Genomic DNA, 18,967 nt, shown 5'->3' with positions numbered 1-18,967 from the left:
TTCCTGTTTTGTTCTTGTAATGCAATGGTTAGTGTGATTTTTGGTTAATTATATTAAACCAGTTTGGGTTGACCCACAAACATCACAGGCCTAAATATCAATTCTAACAATAGTTTGACCTGCAAAAAAATAAATGAAAAGCAAAATATACAAAAAGTTCTATCCCCATTATTTAATATTTAAATAAGTAAAATTTCAGAGTAAATTATTTCATTGTTTACGGACACTTTAGTTGTTCCCAAGCTACGTGAGTTCCCAAGCCTCTTTCTGTTGAACATAAAAGAAAATATACTGAAGAATGTGCGTAACCAGCCACTAATTTCTGGCCTATTATTTAATTCATAGAGAGTAACAAATAAAATTTCAATCAATTTTTCGCCACCGAAATATACTATAAAAACGATCCCCTTCCTGAACGAGTCAGTATGAGTCTTTCTTAGAGAACCGATTCAAAAGATTCGAATCAATAGGACAATTCAAAACCTCCACCACTTTATATGATTGATCGCCAGGGGGCGCCAACGTGTTCTTGAATGTGATGACGACATATTCATGAGACAGACGCTGGAATTGATCAGGACATGACTTTGTCAAGTGTTTTTTCATCTTAATATTATTATTATACTTTGATGAATCGGCGAACTGCCTCGACACCAAAATGTCTGTACTCAGAGCCATCAGATGCAACGTAAATATTTGAATCTTGACTTTCTTTATCTCAACGCGTGTGTTTTGCTTGCGTTTGTTGAAAATGACAGTTGCATGCGTCAGTGTGACATGAGTCGTTTGTGGCCACGCATAGCATAAAGTTACACTGTCACCTTGTCAGATACCAGGCAGGCATAATGTCACATAGTAATATTATCATTACATTCATTTGACATGTCTTTCTGTGTGTTTAGCCTCAAGTGTTTAGAAATATAATCGCTCGGTCTTCATCCAGTCTGACTGATGGAGAGATGCGAATCAAAGAAGTGTTGAAGGAAAAGTTTCCTCACGCTTCATCGCTCAAGGTTGTGGATATATCAGGTTAGTCACTTGAGTTTAATCACTCAGGAAATGTATGTATGTATGTATGCATGCTGTAATGTATTTGGGTTCATTTCAGGAGGCTGTGGTGCAATGTACGAAATACACATCGAGTCTGATGAATTTAGAGGAAAGAGAACAGTACAGCAGCACCAGTTAGTCAATCAGGTAAGTCAAATATGACATTGATAGTTAGGTTAAGTATAATAGTGCAGTTAACACTTCTATTAGCTCTAGTCTATTGTTTTTTCATTTAAATGGTCATGTGTAACAATCATTGGGGCCAATGTTGTCAGGGCCCCAGTCATCTTTTGTGTTCTGCAGAAGAAAGAAAGTCATCCAGGTTTAAAATTATATGAGTGTGCCAATTATGCCAAAATACAGCCTTGTAGTTTTCTTTTTCCCTCCCCCACCATTAGTGAGGAGAGTTCCAAAAAAAGCCAAAGCAAATACGGACCAGGACAGATTATTTGAGAAGCAGCAGTTTCCTTTCCTCTTTCCTTTTCTTTTCATCCCAGCTATCCAAACAGGATGCATTAATAATAGTTTGATATTTTTGTTTTAATATGTGCATACTGTGGCCTTTTACACAAAGCTGATTTCAGAGGCTACCCAGGTAAGTTTGAGTTTAGTTTAAGCAAACTCTGGGTTGTTTTAAGCTTGAAGCACATTCTGGGTAAAGCTTCAGAATATACATAACTTATAAAATAGCTAAGTTTACATGCTTTAAAGGGGTCATCGGATGCATAGTTCACTTTTACATGTTGTTTGAACTAGGGCTGCACGATAAATCGCATGCGATTGTGAGGCACGCTTAGTCAGTAAAGCCGGTACTTTGATTAGTAGTAAAGCTCCATCACGTGCGTTCAGCTGGAGCGGCAGTTAATACACAGAGCCGTAAATCACTGACAAGCTACGCAAAATCGCACTCATAATCGCAGATGAATCGCATTCGATTATGAGCGCGATTTTTGCGTAGCTTGTCAGTTCACCGGCTTCACTGACTAAGCACGCCTAACAATCACATGCGATTTATCGTGCAGCCCTAGTTTGAACATTAATGTGTTTTGGCAGTGTATGTACAAATCTACCCTATAATAATAAAAATCCATGCAGTGGTTTGTAAAAATAATATCCCCTTTTTCAAATCGAGCCATTCTCAGATGCCTGTCAGCGTGGCGTCCCACCCACAGAGGCCGCTCCCACAATAGTTGATTGACATGAGCGTCTTACCTCAGATCAGCTGTAACAGTCCGACCTCCATTGTTTCGATGCCAGAGCAGGGATGTAAGTTAGACAAGAATATCTCAGATTGAGTGATTGAGGTGTTGTGTTGCTGGATGTAATAATGAACATAGTGGTCGTCATTTGCTCCTGACATCTGAGCCGCTGAAAATGCAGTGGATTACGTTTGTTTGTGAAGGAAATGTGCCTCCCGATCTACATAAACGCGTCTATGTTTGCACAAATCATTCATGATCCAGCTTCACTTACAGCAGCAGTGAGTATAAGGTTTTTTTATGAATGTCTGCAATCACCTTTCCTAATAATGTGCTGGTTAGCAAGTTTTGCGGCTAAATGCGGCTAAAGTAAACAATCTCTCAGAGCAGCATGTCGCTTCACAGAGAGTAGAGAGGGGTGGGCAGAGCTAATTTGCATTTAAAGGAACAGTCCTCTCAGAATGGGTTGATTTTTGCAGAGCTCATTTTGACATGGTAAAAAGGGTGTTGTTTTACACAACTATTGAGAATTTATATTATATTAAAGTATATTATAGACTTTTCATTAAGACCCTAAAGAACCATATCAACTTGTGGAAAATGGGCATCCGATGACCCCTTTAAAGGGACATTTCGCTTAAAAATGAAAATTACTCCATGATTTACTCAGCCTCAAGCCATCCTAGGTGTTTATGACTTTCTTTTTTCAGGCAGTAATGGCGGTGAATGGCTATTGAGATTTTGAAGTCAAATAAATTACATCCATCCATCATGAAAAGTACTCCACATGGCTCTGGCTTCAGGCCTTCTGAAGTGAATCCATGCATTTGTGTAAGAAAAATATCTTTTGCTAACTGTCGTATGTGCGTTCATAAGAAAGTGGTGTTCCAGCGATTGCCGTAGGATATAGCTGTAGCGTAAGCTCCGGTGAGAATATGCTATGGGTGTCCCCGACTAAGGATTTACATAGTCGAATCAGAATTGTTGAATCTTGGCAATAGTTGACTGATAGTCAACTCATATGTTTGTGGTCAGAGGGCAAATACAATACCACGAGTCAAGTAGTCAGACACTCGACAGTCATAATTACTGATGCTAACACACAGAGAGAATGTGTAACGGACACCTCGCATATGCAAACGGTGTAAATAATGTTTTGTTTCGATTAAACGATAGTTAACATTAGCTGGCTGCATATCATGTTATTTATTACTTGAAGCATAGTCTACCCCTTAAACCTCCATACGATCGCCATGAGCTACTGTGAAAACTGCTCAAACACAGCTAGTTTTATCCAAGCCTGGTTCTGGAATGAAATACTGAGGATGCTTCAGAAAGTGTGCTCTAGCCTCAATGCACATAAATGTATTTTTGTCCCATCTATTGCTCTTTTTCAAGTGTGAATCCCGCATAAATATGCAGATGCCGTTCCTGAAACTTTGCAGCGTGTATGTGGCTGAAAAATAAAAGTTCTATACAAATTATAAACAGATTATACAAATTATAGGCTGTAGTCTAGAAAGCACACATAGAGCACTCCCTTAATTCACTTAAAAGATGTCCCCCAACTTTATCGTAGGGCTGCACAATTAATAAAATTTCTAATCGTGATTACAATTACAGATGCCACAATTACAACAAACAAAAATCCACTTACATTATTCTGCTTTCCTAAGATGTATGGGTGTGTGATTTTTGTGATAATTGTGCAGCCCTACTTCATCGTGATCTCTCTAAGTTTTGTTATAATGAGATGATACACTTCTACACTTCTCACCAGAGCTTATGCTTTGTCTACATCCTACGTCATCCGCTGGAACATCAGAAAACTTTAAAGTTTTAAATATCTAGATTTTTATTACTCCAATGCTTCAATTCACTTTGAGTACTTTTTATGATAGATGGATGCACTTTATTGGACTTAAAAATCTCAACACCCATTCACTGCCATTATAAAACTTGTAAGAGCCAGGACATTTTATTAATATAACTCTGATTGTATTGGCTTGAAAGATGAAAATCATATACACCTAGGATGGCTTGAGGGTAAGTAAAACATGGGGCAATTTTAATTTGGGGTGAACTATCCCTTTAAGCTTTTGTGAACCTATATAAATTATTAAAGAAATTCGGTTGATTTGCATTAATATACTCAAATATTTTCTTTCGTTTACCATTTACCTACTTTTGTTTGTTCAGCCAGCTTTGTGTAACAGGCCACTGGTCTCATCTTATTACAACTAGTTATTACATTAGTTATAAGATCTTAGTGCATGTCATTAAAATAGTATTCAGTGTAAATAATAATTTATGGTTTGTTGTTCAACAGGCTCTTAAAGATGAGATTAAAGCCATGCATGGTCTACGCATATTCACTGATGTTCCTAGAAAATAGCTGCTCGGCGTCATTCTCACATCACGTCAGTCTGCTGTCTCACTACTATATCTCACACCTCAGTCTCTCAGTCTGTCGCTCTTTTTAAAGTAATTTATGCAGAGTTATAACAGTGGCAGAGAGATACTTTACAGATGTTATAAATGATGTACAGTTATAAAAAGATGGATGTGGTTCACAAATGCTGTAATACGCACAGAATAAAAGACTGTCATATAGTTTATGCCTGTGAATGACAGTGTGAAAGAAAAATGTAAATGAGAGTCTGCAAGGTATATGGATGGGTTGAATCTTCAGTCATCGTTCAGTAGTTTATTGATCCCATTGTTTGTGTACACTTACACTTGAAGTAGCTTTGTCAGTTATCTGAGTTTGTTTTGTTCTATTGATTCATTAAATTATATCACATCCTTTTCCTTTGTGTGTCAGAAGATTGATTGTATTTTAGGACAAGCGAACCAATTGTTTACTATGTAATTTCTTAAACACTGGTGTTTTTTAAATACCCAAATGGATGGATAGGTTCTACAAAAGCCATTTTCACCACTAGATGTCATTTTTGTGGTTTTTAAGTGGCATTTTAAATTGTATCACCAATTTATTACAGGCACAGCGACCTCATTATATATAGAGAACTATTTTCTGAAGCCTTCTTCCTCTCAAATATTTTTACCTTAGTTTCTTATGTAGGCTATTACAATGTTTACGGTATTGTAGCTTATTTGGATACCGTATGTTGATGTCCTGCTTTTCAGTATGGATAAAAGCGTTCGATCAGATTCATTAGCGAATCGGTTCGTTCGGACAGTTTGTTTCAGTGGTTCAAAATGTTTAAATCAGTATGCCAAGAAGCCCTGCGTAGTTCTTCGTATCGGCATAAATATTTAATTAAATACTGCTGTTTGTGATTGTATTTTCGAATAAAAATGTCTTTTGTTTCAGTGAACCGTTTCAAATACTGATCTATCGACTCTCTTGAGCCGCTTAAAAGTGTTTACCGAGGATTATTTTAAGGCGTAATTTTTTTGGAGGGGCAATAATTTTTAGTTAAATAACTGTTTAGCATTCCATTTCTGAAAACGTCTCAAACATTGTAGCTACATTGTTCTACTTAACAGTCCAGTGATTTAAAAATATTGTGCGAATCGGTTCGAATGAACGGTTCAAAAGAACGATTCGTTCACGATTCGAACACCACTAGTGGATGGTGCGGCAGGAGCAGCAAAGAGAGCGCAGTCTCCGGGAGGGCTTCGGCAGACCGTTAGGCTGTTCACATCATCTTCAGACATGGCAAAGGAAGGGACTGAGATTGCTGAAGAGACCGAGCAAATGATAGACCAGAAGGAGCCGGACAATCCCGTTCCTGCGGTTGTTGATTCAAAAGAAATGCGGGCTGTTGTGCTCACGGGCTTTGGTGGTCTGAACAAACTCAAAGTCACCAAGAAACCAATGCCAGATCCTCAAGAAGGAGAAGTCAAAATTCGCGTGAAAGCATGGTAAATATCTCATCTTAAGTAGTCATTTAATCATTCTTTTTCAACATGCGTAATGACAATGATGTGGCACATCCGAGACTTCGGGCGACTGGCAACAGCAGCAACATGTTGCCGCAAGAAGAACAGGTGCCTGCACCTAATATACGTATTAGTAATTTATTTAAGATTTAAAACAGTTCATATGAATGTTGTTGGTTTAGGAGATTAGATGCTGATGCAGCCGAAGTAAATCATCAGAAAAAAATCAGTGCGTGTTTTGTTGGCTCTTCTGCGGAGATCAGCATATACTGCAGAGATTCCAAACCATATGCTGTACAAGATTACTTCGGGTTATTAAATTATATAAACAAAACGTTGTTTAACAGTTTGTGTCACATTTAGATATATATGCGCGAGCATATCCTCTCCTAGTTGATTCTTGATTTGCTTGCCTGCTCTTGGGACATTTAAACTTCGTGGAAATACGTGGAACTTTATAAATTTAGGAGTATTTCAAGGTACTTTCTGATATTACATTCATGGCTAAAATGAACTAGAATGAAGTATTCCGTTATTTTGACATTAACATTTAATTCCACAGTGGACTGAACTTTCTTGATCTAATGGTGCGTCAAGGAAATATTGATAATCCTCCTAAAACACCTCTTGTGCCTGGATTTGAGTGTTCTGGGATTGTAGAGAGTGTGGGAGAAAACACCAAAGGCTATGAGGTAAGTGCAGAAAAATGTTCATAAAAAAATCATTGTTTGAATTGAGAACTCCTGGTTTTATATGCATTCAATATTAGGCCATTCTGTCTGGTACTGATCATAATAATAATAATAATTATAATTATAATTATAATAATAATAGAGTTTGAAGGAATAGTTAAAAAAAATGTATACACCTTTGGGTCACCTGCTCACCAAAAGATCAATTGCAGTGAATGGGTGCCATCAGAATGATAGTCCAAACAGCTGATAAAAACATCACAATAATGCACAAGTAATCCACACAACTACAGACCATCATTTAACATCTTGTGAAGCAAAACCTGTGTTTGTTAGAAACAAATCCAGCATTTTAACTATAAACCATCACTTTTGGCCAAAATAATTGAGGCCATAATCCATAATAATGCTTCCTCCAGTGAAAAAGTCCATCCTCCCACATCAAAATCCACTGACAAATTTGTTTGGAAGTATTTTGTACTGTTTTGCTTAATGGTGCATGATCTTTACATTTCTCATTTCTCTCCTTACTCTGAGACAAGACAACCTTTTCTCTGGAGAATGCGATATAATGGATGGAGGATGTGTATTTTAGCTGTAACCAATGGTTTGGAATTAAAAATGTTTTAATGATGGATTAGTTTTTTACAAACACACAGCTTTTCACTTCACTAGACAATAACTGATGAGCTGGAGTCATGTGGATTGCTTGCAATGTTTTTAGCTGCTGTTTGGATTCTCATTTTGACGTCACCCATTCACTGCAGAGGAACCATTAGTGAGCAAGTGATGTAATGATGTAATGATGTAAATTTCTCCAAATCTGGATGGCCTGAGGGTGAGTAAATTGCAAGAATATTTTTCATTTTTCAGATCAACTATTCCTTTAAGAACTTGTTTTGTCTCCTTTCAGATAGGTGACAGAGTGATGGCCTTTGTAAACTACAGTGCTTGGGCAGAGGTGGTGTGCACACCGTTGGATTTCGTGTATAAGATCCCAGACGACATGACATTCCCAGAGGCGGCTGCCTTCCTGATGAACTTTGTGGCTGCCTACATGATGCTGTTTGAAGTGGCCAATCTCCGGGAGGGGATGTCTGTATTAGTTCACTCAGCAGGAGGTGCGGTGGTAAGTCTGTTGCTTTGAGAGAAAAGAAAACTTTCAAGTCATGGATATTAAAGTTTATTTTAGCTTATAGAAAAATCCAGATTTGGACACAAACATATCATCTGATTCCCATAATGATTTTCAGCTTTCCAAGTTTAAAAAATGAAAACAGCTTCATGATTTAGCTTTTGGTGGAATATGAACAAATTAGTTCAAAACTGTCACATTTTGTTCCATTTCTGCTCTCATTCCATATTAGGGTCAAGCAGTCGCTCAACTTTGTTCCACTGTCCCGAACGTCACTGTGTTTGGAACCGCCTCACCCTTCAAACACGAAGCCATAAAGCATTCGGTCACTCATCTGTTTGACAGAAACATCGACTACGTTCCAGAAGTTAAGAAGTAAGCACAAATTCTGTTGCTGTCGATCCGTAAAAGTAAACAAGCATAGAGAAATGGGATTGGTTAGACGATGGGAATATAAAAATGAGTCATACTGGGAGGCCAGTGCAAGTCTGAGAAGGCAGACGTCACCGGTACTTCCTCTAGACCTGCGTGGCTCCAGTCCCCATGGCAACACCCAGCAGATGGGAAAGTAGTGTGTTGTAGTATGGGGAGGGGCACCTGTACGTCCTTCTGATCAAGCACACAAAGCAGAAAGAAAATGTGCAGCAACTGACTCATTCAGATAACTGTAACAAATCTGAGCAAATATTATTTTGCAGGGTGGGTGTCTAAAATTTCCTGTTGTGGATCTCTTTTGTGAAGTGTTAATTTGTGACCCTGGGCCACAAAACTAGTCAGAAGTAGCACAGGTATTTGTAGCAATAGCCAACAGTTACATTGTGTGGGTCAAAATTATTTATTTTTCTTTTATGCCAAAAATGATTAGGATATTAAGTAAAGATCATGTTCCATGAAGATATTTTGTAAACGTCCTACCGTAAATATATCAAAATTCAAATTTTTCATTTGGAAAATGAGACCAGGAATTTCATTTGGACAACTTTAAAGATGATTTTCTTAATATTTTAATTGTTTTTATCACCCTTAGATTCCAGATTTTCAAATAGTTGTATCTCAGCCACATATTGTCACTTCCTAGCAAACCATACATCAATGGAAAGCCTATTTATGCAGATGATGTATAATTGTTAATTTTAATGTAATTATACATGTACTGAGTAATAATAATTAACTACTTACTCTACGTAAGTACATGTAACATGTATAACAAGGGCACCTTAAAATAGTGTTACCAATCATTTTTACTGGTTTCCTTTACAAAAAAAGAAAAAAAGTATTGTAGCAAGATCATGGTGCGGTAATGTTAAAATTATTATGGTAATTCTAAACAATAAAAACAACATGATATTATATTGGTTTATGCCTGAAATGATAGTACTTGATCTTCTTGTTAGTTTTACTCTAACAAAATATGTGTTTTATTGAAGTAATTTGATTTTGGTGTACGTTAATGTTCAAATAAAGCCAGAAAATGTGCAGCAACGGACTCACTCAGAGCCTGCCGCAGCAAATTTGAGAAAGCATCATTTTGTAGAAGATTTAAAGTGACAGTTCACCCAAAAATGAAAATTGTGTCATTAATTACTCACTCTTGTGACATTCCAAACCCGTAAGACCTGTGTTCATCTTCAGAAAACAAATTTAGACATTTTCAATGAAATCTGAGAGCTTTCTGACCATAAATAGACAGCAACGCAACTGACACGTTCAAGGCCCAGAATGGTAGTAAGGATGTTACTAAAGGGGTCATCGATTGCCCATTTTCCACAAGTTAATATGATTCTTTAGGGTCTTAATCAGAAGTCTATAACATACTTAGGTTAAAATTTCTCAGTGGTAGTATAAAACAACATCAGTTTTACCTTGTCAAAATCAGTCCTTTTTAAAGCGAGCTGTTTTAGTGAATTTTCCTTTAAATGCTAATGAGCTCTGCTCACACCCCCACCCCCCGCCCACCCCTCTGTGGGGTGACGAGCTGTAATCTTTACTTTAGCTGCATTTAGCCACGAACCTTGCTAACTAGTACATTATTAAGAAAGGTGATTTGCAAAGATGCATAAAAAACCTTATACTCACTTCTGCTGTAGGTGAAGCTGCATCACGAATGATTCGCATAAACATAGATGCATTTATGTAGATCAACAGGCGCATTTACTTCAAAAACAAAATAATGTTAATCCTCTGTGTCTTCAGTCGGGCAGTTGCATCTTCATCTCAGTCGCTCAATCTGAGATATTTTTGTCTTCCCCTGAACCAGAGTTGACATAATGGCGGTCGGACTGTTATATCTCATCAGGGCGGGTATAAGGTAAGACGGCCGTGTCAATCAACTATTGTGGGTGCGGCCTTGGTTTGTGTGACGTCACACCGACAAGAAACTGAGAATGGCTAGATTTGAAAAAGGGCATATTGCTTAGAAAAAAAAAAAAAACACTGGGTGGATTTTTATCATTATAGTGTGGTTGTGTACACACACTGCTAACACACATTTAAGTTCAAACAACATGTAGAAGTGAGATTTGCATTGGATGACCCCTTTAAAATAGTCCATGTGACATCTAATCATATGAAGCTACAAAAAAGTTTTTGAATGCGTTTACGTGAGTAGAACATCCATCTTTTTTAGTTCATTGCCTGTATATTCTGGTTCAAATAAATAAGGCTGGGCAAAAAATTGCAAGTCATCCTCTCTGTCAAAATTTTCAGACTTGTTTTATTTACAGTGTGCGTGTTCTTCCACTTGTAAACAAGGCGCAGCTCATCCGGGTTCTATGTCAGAACACCGGCTCCTACGTCAGCAGCACTACACGCATGCGTCATGGTGCATTTGTGAACGCGTGTTAAAGACTGCCACGGAAGAGAAGAAATTCTTGAATAAAGTCTTTATTTTTGTTTTCTTTGTGCACATAAAGTGTTCTTGTAGCTTCATAAAATTATGGTTGAACCACTGACTCACAAGGACTATTTTAACAATGTCCTTACTACCTTTCTGGGCCTTGAACGTTTCAGTTGCGTTGCTGTCTAAGCAGGGTCAGAAAGCTCTCGGATTTCAACAAAAATATCTTAATTTGTGTTCTGAAGATGAACGAAGGTCTTACAGGTTTAGAATAACATGAGGGTGAGTATTTGATGCCAGAATTTTCATTTTTGGGTGAACTGTCCCTTTAAAGGCTTTTGAGGAAACATTTCATTATTTAGGTGCTCATAGATTTAGGTGCTGCTGTTCAGCAATTCCTATGGTGGATCTCATTTGTAAAGCATATTTTGTCTATTATTAGTGGTTTTCCTTTACAAACAAGAACAAGCATTGAAAACTACAACAACAGCATATTATAACCTTGCTTTATTGTTAGAATACTACGGTAATGCTTGGCACTTTTTGTCTGTGTTATTCTAACAAAATATGTTTTATTAAAGTGATTTGTTCTTGGTGCACATTTATGGTCAAACTAATTCACGTAAACTGAGTATGAGAGAGGAGATTAGGACTCTTTTCATCTCTGTGGTTCCACATTCCTCTCAGGATCAGGGGCAAAGCAAAATTAAATTGGTCTCAAGTTGGTCTCTCTTCCACAATAGGCAGGACCCCGGGCATCACAAGACCTCCTAATGGTTAAGCCTTGCAGGCGGTCCAAGAAGCATGAAGACAGGAATGCATTAGAGCCCATGTTTATAAAGACATACCTCTCATTCCTTATCAGCTGAGACACTGAAAAATATTCAGTAGTAGGGCATTATTAATATTCCAAATTTTCAGAGGCCCCCATCTCAGTAACCTACCAGTGCAATATGCTTAATGATGTCTCTTTTCTCCTGCAGGATATCTCCAGATGGAGTAGATATTGTACTGGACTGTTTGTGTGGAGAGAACACAGGAAAAGGCCTAACTTTGCTCAAGCCCATGGGAACGTACATCCTGTATGGTTGGTACAAACAGATGAAGAGCATTTACATAACGCTGAAAATAATTAAACATTACAAGGATGGAAAAAAATACCCATAAAATGAAAAATATGTCATTATTAACCACTGTGCTTTTCTGTTTTCTACAACATGGACCACAAAATGAGATGTTCTGAAGAATGTTCTTGCAGTCATTTTCCTTATGAGAAGCATTCAGTGACCAGAACCTGTAAATCTCCAGAAAAGACAAAAAAGTGCTATAAAAGATGTTCCCTTGTGAAAAAGAAGTACATGTTTTAATATAGTTTTAAAAGAATATACTTAAGTGCAAACTGAATGTAATGGTTTCAGACGCTATGCATGTTAACTGCATGTTATTTACAATTAAATGAAAATTTTAGTTGAAATTAATATTTACGATGAGTTCATTTATGATGAGTTCAATAAGAAATTTAGAGTGCTTTTGTTGATCCACTTAAGTTAAACAGAGTACATTTTTAGATTTAGTTTCATAATTACTTTTACGGTCTTTAAATGACAGAATGTACTGACAAGCATTTTTTTAGTTTAAACAATTTTTTTTTTTTTTATTTACTTTTTACTGGAATGTATGAAAGCCCATTTCTGCCACGTAAGAAAAAAATTCATGCCTTAAAAAAAACAAATTATGACGTGCTAAATTGAAATTATAACTTTAAAAGTCATAATGCAAGAAAAAAAGTTGAAATTATGACATAAAAAGTCGAAATTATGAGATTAGTCAAAACTATGACTTAAGTCATAATATGAGATAAAAAGTCGAAATTGTGAGATAAGTCAAAATTATGACTTAAGGTTTAATTTGCTTCATGCACTATTTTTCACTTATTCTGAAGCTGACTGTTTGATAAACAAAATATAAGACATTATTCACTCATTTGCATTTTGTATTAAACTGTGATGACCAATAATGACAGAACTTTCATTTTTGGTAACTATTGCATCATGCAATGGTAATGGATTGTAGAAAAAGAGAAAAAATGTAAATGTCATTCCTCATGTGTAGGACATATCCAAAAGGTTCATTTGTGACCCCTTGACCCTCATTTAAACACAGTCGCTAGACACAGAACGTGTCACATACTAGGTGGCTAACAGCAAATTGAGGTTAATCACATAATTCACGTAAAAGATAATGCCTGCAACTTTAATTACTTCAATTCCCTTAGCTTCCTGGTCCATTAGGAATATTTAATTAGGAAGGACACCACATAGCAGAGATAATGTAAAAGTGTGGTTTAAGAACACATTACTGCCAAATGAATGAATCAGTCATCATAATTCTGGATTGAGCTTATTAATAAGAGAGCCATTTGGCATTTCTGTAATAGTGCCATGTTTTATTGCCTCATATGCCAAGATTGTGCTTTGTATCTTTTAACATTTCATGTTCATTAAAAATAAAAGGTGTCATTTCTGAGGCACTTGTATTTGCAAAACTGATGACTGTTTTTAAACATGTTTTCTGATTACTCCCCATCTGCTATTGGTCAGTTAAAGCTTAATAGACTGGTTGAACCAGAAGTGTTGTGTCGGGTTTGTTAAGATGCTCAAACAGTGCAATGTTTTAAAAGCTTCACAGAGATGCACTGCTACGCTGTTATGTTATCGGAATTTATCTTAGTTTTTGGCCATCAAAATACAACAACTGCACCACCTTGCTCAGTCTGGGTGTCTGAATAAAACTAAAATGTTTTTCTTCCTTGAGTATGAGCTCCATATTCTCCTAATGTTTCAAATATGGTATTTAACAAAAAAACACATAACTTTTTTATGTCACCTTTAAGAAAACTTCTGAAAAATCTTTATCTTTGTGAACATATTTCCAGGTTCCTCAAACATGGTGACAGGAGAGACAAAAAGTTTCTTCAGTTTTGCTAAATCTGTGAGTAGACTTTTATTATCCATAAAATTTAAACGTCTTAGTTTAAATTTTCTTAGTATCAAAGTTTTGGCGATGAGTTATCATTGTTACAAAAAATGGTTCTTTATCTCACAGTGGTGGCAGGTTGAGAAGGTGAACCCGATCAAACTCTATGAGGAGAATAAAGTCATAGCCGGATTCTCGCTCCTGAACCTCCTCTTTAAGCAGGGAGGATGCAACCAGGTCAAGACGGCAGTGCAAAAACTTCTTTCACTTTACGACCAAAAGAAAATCAAGCCTGTTGTTGATTCTCTATGGGCGCTTGAGGAGGTAAGAGACAGAACACGCATATTTTACTTTTAGAACTTAAAATCGCATTGTTTCTTATTTCACATGCAAAGAAGTAAGCCAATCATCAAACAAAGCGTATTTTTACACAGAAGCCTTAAAGGTGCAGTAGCAGACACAAAAATGGCCCATTTCTATGGTCTAGAAAGAATAAAAACTGGTCATGTAAAATAAAATTTTGGCTGAAAAGAAAATGAAAAGAAATAAATTTCATTTATTTCGGTAATTCAATTCAAATTGTGTATTAAATAAATTCAATGCACACAGACTGAAGTAGTTTAAGTCTTTGGTTCTTTTAATTGTGATGATTTTGGCTCACATTTAACAAAACCCCACCAATTCACTTTCTCAACAAATTAGAATACTTCATAAGACCAATAAAAAAACATTTTTAGTGAATTGTTGGCCTTTCTGGAAAGTATGTTCATTTACTGTGTATGTACTCGATACTTGGTAGGGGCTCCTTTTGCTTTAATTACTGCCTCAGTTCGGCGTGGCATGGAGGTGATTAGTCTGTGGCACTGCTGAGGTGGTATGGAAGCCCAGGTTTCTTTGACAGTGGCCTTCAGCTCATCTGCATTTTTGGTCTCTTGTTTCTCATTTTCCTCTTGACAATAGCCCATAGATTCTCTATGGGGTTCAGGTCTGGTGAGTTTGCTGGCCAGTAAAGCACACCAACACCATGGTCATTTAACTAACTTTTGGTGCTTTTGGCAGTGGCAGTGTCCAAATCCTGCAGGAAAATGAAATCAGCAGAAGGAAGCATGAAGTGCTCTAAAATTTTTTGGTGAACAAGTGCAGTGACTTTGGTTTTCAAAAAACACAGTGGACCAACACCAGCAGATGACATTGCACCCCAAATCATCACAGACTGTGGAAACTTAACACTGGACTTCAAGCAACTTGGGCTATGAGCTTCTCTACCCTTCCTCCAGACTCTAGGACCTTGGTTTCCAGATGAAATACAAAACTTGCTCTCATCTGAAAAGAGGACTTTGGACCACTGGACAACAGTCCATTTCTTCTTCTCCTCAGCCCAGGTAAGACGCCTCTGACGTTGTCTGTGGTTCAGGAGTGGCTTAACAAGAGGAATACGACAACTGTAGCCAAATTCCTTGACACGTCTGTGGGTGTGGTGGCTCTTGATGCCTTGACCCCAGCCTCAGTCCATTCCTTGTGAAGTTCACCCAAATTCTTGAACCGATTTTGCTTGACAAGCCTCTCAAGGCTGCAGTTCTCTCGGTTGGTTGTGCATCTTTTTCTTCCACACTTTTTCCTTCCACTCAACTTTCTGTCAACATGCTTGGATACAGCACTCTATGAACAGCCAGCTTCTTTGGCAATGAATGTTTGTGGCTTACCCTCCTTGTGAAGGGTGTCAATGATTGTCTTCTGGACAACTGTCAGATCAGCAGTCTTCCCCATGATTGTGTAGCCTAGTGAACCAAACTGAGAGACCATTTTAAAGGCTCAGGAAACCTTTGCAGGTGTTTTGAGTTGATTAGCTGATTGGCATGTCACCATATTCTAATTTGGTGAAATAGTGAATTGGTGGGTTTTTGTTAAATGTAAGGCAAAATCATCACAATTAAAAGAACCAAAGAATTAAACTACTTCAGTCTGTGTGCATTGAATTTAATACACAAGTTTCACAAGAGTTGAATTACTGAAATAAATGAAATAATCTGAAATAAACTCGCTAAATTCCAGCCTCAGCCCAATCAGAAGTACCAGTACTTACATAGAAACCTATACAAAGTAGCCAGAAGGAAATGCTAATTTTAAAGAAAAATGTCAGATGTTCAGGCTTTTGTATCTGAACTCTTCATACATACATATATATATATATATATATATATATATATATATATATATATATATATATATATATATATATATATGTATATATATATATATATATATATATATATATATACATACATACATACATACATACATACATACACACATTTTAACGTGATGTATTTCAGATGTTGGTCAGTTTTGATTCAGTGTTAATTTTAATTGCATTGATCAATTCAACACTGTGACTCATTTTATATTTAGAGTTTGAATCGCTTGCTTTTGTGACTTGTCGGTGTGATTTCACTTCAGATTTCTCTCATCAGTCAAGCAATAAATTTACCTCAGTTCCCTGAATTCCCAGAAGTCTTTTGAAAGCTTGGCTTTTAAGGTTTTTAAAAGTAAGATGAAACCAACCTCCACTCCTGCATGTAATCAGCTGCTGTCTCAGGCCATCAGATGACAGGTGGGCAGTCCAGCCCTGGTGCATCTTTTTGCTTTGATTACGGCTGGTTTATATCGTTCTGTTCTTCCTACACAGCCAGACAGCCCTCCCTCTGTGAAACCCAACAGAGCAGCACAGTCTGTGGCCAAGCCTGCCTGTGTTTTACAGAGCTCTTTGTGATACGCCTCATTCACATGTCAGAAGTCTCTTAGAATTGATTAATCTAGTTAGCATGTGGAATGATTAGTGCATTATTAATATTCAAAATTGTAACATGTAACAGTGAAGACTGGAGTAATGGCTGATTAAAATTCAGCTTTACCATCACAGGAATAAATTACATTTTAAGATATATTAAAACAGAAAACAGTGGTTTTAAATTGTAATAATATTTTACAATATTACTGTATTTTTTTAATCAAATAAATGCAGATTTAGTGAAAATAAGAGATTTTATTTCAAAAACATTAAATATATCTAACTGACCCTAAACTTTTGATTGATAGTGTGTATCAAATCAGTAAAAATAAACACTTCTCTATAAACCAATCCAGTGTCCCAAATAAACAGAAAAAAAGTTAGCTTGTTCTGGTTGCTTGCTTTTCTTGCTGAAGTGCACTGTTAATAGACTAATAATGAGTAAAGCTAGCTAAAGATTTTGTACTTTATATGTTACAAAACTGTTTGGGACCTCCCTAGTAAAAAAGTAATACATTTAAAATGCATTTATTTTATACTATATTTACTGACATATCGTTCAAGGCTTACTGATATAAAAATTGTAATTGTAAAATTGTAATGAAACTTTATTTGGAGTACTACTTGAGCACAATGCAAATTTTTATATTAAGCCTAAAATATGTTTTAATGTTACTGATGATGAGGATCGTATGACCCTTAAATAATAGCAGTTTCTAAATGCAAAATATTCGAAGTGTACTTGAAGTATACTTGCAATAGTTCCACTTTAGCACAATCAAATATAATTAAGTATATCATTAGTTGGATTCAGCATTACTTCCACACAATTAAACTGCATTAAGTACAAAATTAGTTGTTCCAATTCAGCAGACTTTAAATACCAAATTTAGATACCAGATTTAAATACCAAATTTTAAATACCAGTTTAACATACTAAAAGTACAATTGCAGGGTATTTTTATTAAGTACATAATATGTAAATGTATTTGTAGTATTCTTAGCATGAAATAAATGTATTTTAAATACATTTTAGTATATTTATTTTTCACCAGGGCTAAACTGCAGATTATTTGATATAATTTAAACTAATAATTTAATAATTTAATCGTTTTTACAAAAATATATTGATCAGCTGATTATAGACACTGAAATTATATTTGTTTCTTATATTACAAATTTAATATTTTAATTCAGGCATTGCAGTAATCCTCAATCTCTCACAGTCCATATGAAATCTTGAATTGTAGCTGTCAGCAACAGTATTAACAGGGTCCAAAATGAACACTCGGCAAAGTGCCAACTGAAAGAAAAAATTGATTTTGGTGAGTAAATCAAATCAAGTCAGTTGCCACAGAGGATTAAAGTCTCTCTTGCTTTGAAATTAGTCTGATTCACTCATATCACTTTTATTAAATAAAAAAAGTAAGGTTAAGACTTGTGTTTTAGTTTTCTTAATACATCTGCTAGTAGAATCTGTCATTCATGTTGACATAGTACATAAAGAGATGTAAGTTAAAAGATAAAGTAGACATTAGGGGTGGAACGGCACACAGATGTCACGGTTCAGTACGTACATCGGTTTGAGGGTCACGGTTCAATACGATTTTGGTACAAAAGAAAAAAACAAAAAACAAATCTACTATGCTAGGTTTCTTTTCATTTAATTTAAACAGACAGTAGTACAAATTAAAAAAAATTTTCCACCTACATGTGAAAATACCAAATATTACATCAAATTAATGTCATATATAGGCTATAAAATCTGCAGTACATATATACATACAAGGAATAAATACTTGAAATATATTTAATTTAGTTAACCGATAGACAAGGGAAAAAAACTGTGACACGTAACATAGCCTATATATGCTGAGTTTTGTGACAGAAAGGAAACTCAAATGGCAGAAAGCGACATTCTAATTGTTTTTTGTTTAAGTTGATTTTGCTGGTATGAGGAAAGTTGAAGTAATCGTGCCGGTGCACACAAACACAAAACATATCAGTTCCAGGCTTCTAGCATTGCTAACTTGACAGTGCAGTTGGTACTTTATCAAAATAAAACACAGTGAACCAAACATCAGTGCGCCCGCCTCACTGTGTCACTGTTAGAACGCGACTGAAGAACAAAGTCTATAATTTACATAGTAAACAATAGTTTAGCATTTGGATGCATCGCAAATATGGAAATATTATGGAATATTTGAATTTGTGCCAAATGAGAGGTAGGATACAAGAGCATAAAGCTCCATTTTGCAGACAGTTGAGTGTGCAAGCCTTTAAAGTAACGTCATACTACTTTGTCAGTGAGAGACGTGTTCTGAATCAGCACATGGTCACTGTCTAGTGGGCTTTGTTTTCAAGTGCGCAACTCCTGGCATT

The 18,967-nt window shown here is 36.2% G+C and overlaps 2 protein-coding genes across 2 annotated transcripts in view; both read left to right on the top strand.

The window, feature by feature from the left end:
• Positions 1-523: 523 nt before the first annotated feature.
• Positions 524-5,057, top strand: bola3 (bolA family member 3). The gene is made up of 4 exons (XM_051114772.1): positions 524-688; positions 903-1,029; positions 1,109-1,197; positions 4,579-5,057. Exons 1-4 carry the CDS (start codon positions 659-661, stop codon positions 4,642-4,644), a joined length of 312 nt encoding a protein of 103 aa, XP_050970729.1. The 5' UTR covers positions 524-658; the 3' UTR covers positions 4,645-5,057.
• A 770-nt stretch (positions 5,058-5,827) lies between these two features.
• Positions 5,828-18,967, top strand: part of vat1l (vesicle amine transport 1-like) — a 49,071-nt gene continuing 35,931 nt past the window's right edge. Inside the window, exons 1-7 of the mRNA XM_051114771.1 lie at positions 5,828-6,140; positions 6,721-6,850; positions 7,764-7,979; positions 8,218-8,360; positions 11,805-11,908; positions 13,757-13,812; positions 13,927-14,121. Coding sequence (XP_050970728.1) covers positions 5,932-6,140; positions 6,721-6,850; positions 7,764-7,979; positions 8,218-8,360; positions 11,805-11,908; positions 13,757-13,812; positions 13,927-14,121 — 1,053 coding nt within the window. The 5' untranslated portion in view covers positions 5,828-5,931. The remainder of the gene's footprint in view (positions 6,141-6,720; positions 6,851-7,763; positions 7,980-8,217; positions 8,361-11,804; positions 11,909-13,756; positions 13,813-13,926; positions 14,122-18,967) is intronic.

Source organism: Labeo rohita, chromosome 7, assembly GCF_022985175.1.
Source record: "Labeo rohita strain BAU-BD-2019 chromosome 7, IGBB_LRoh.1.0, whole genome shotgun sequence".
NCBI classification, from domain to species: Eukaryota; Metazoa; Chordata; class Actinopteri; order Cypriniformes; family Cyprinidae; genus Labeo; species Labeo rohita.
The sequence above is the reverse complement of the archived record's forward strand: the minus strand, read 5'-3'. Positions and strand labels throughout refer to the sequence as shown.

Coding starts and splice junctions, on each gene's coding strand:
- bola3 (XM_051114772.1), top strand. CDS start 659: ATGTCTGTACTCAGAGCCATCAGATGCAAC. Junction 1,030..1,108: donor CAAGGTTGTGGATATATCAG/GTTAGTCACTTG, acceptor GGTTCATTTCAG/GAGGCTGTGGTGCAATGTAC. Junction 1,198..4,578: donor AGCACCAGTTAGTCAATCAG/GTAAGTCAAATA, acceptor GTTGTTCAACAG/GCTCTTAAAGATGAGATTAA.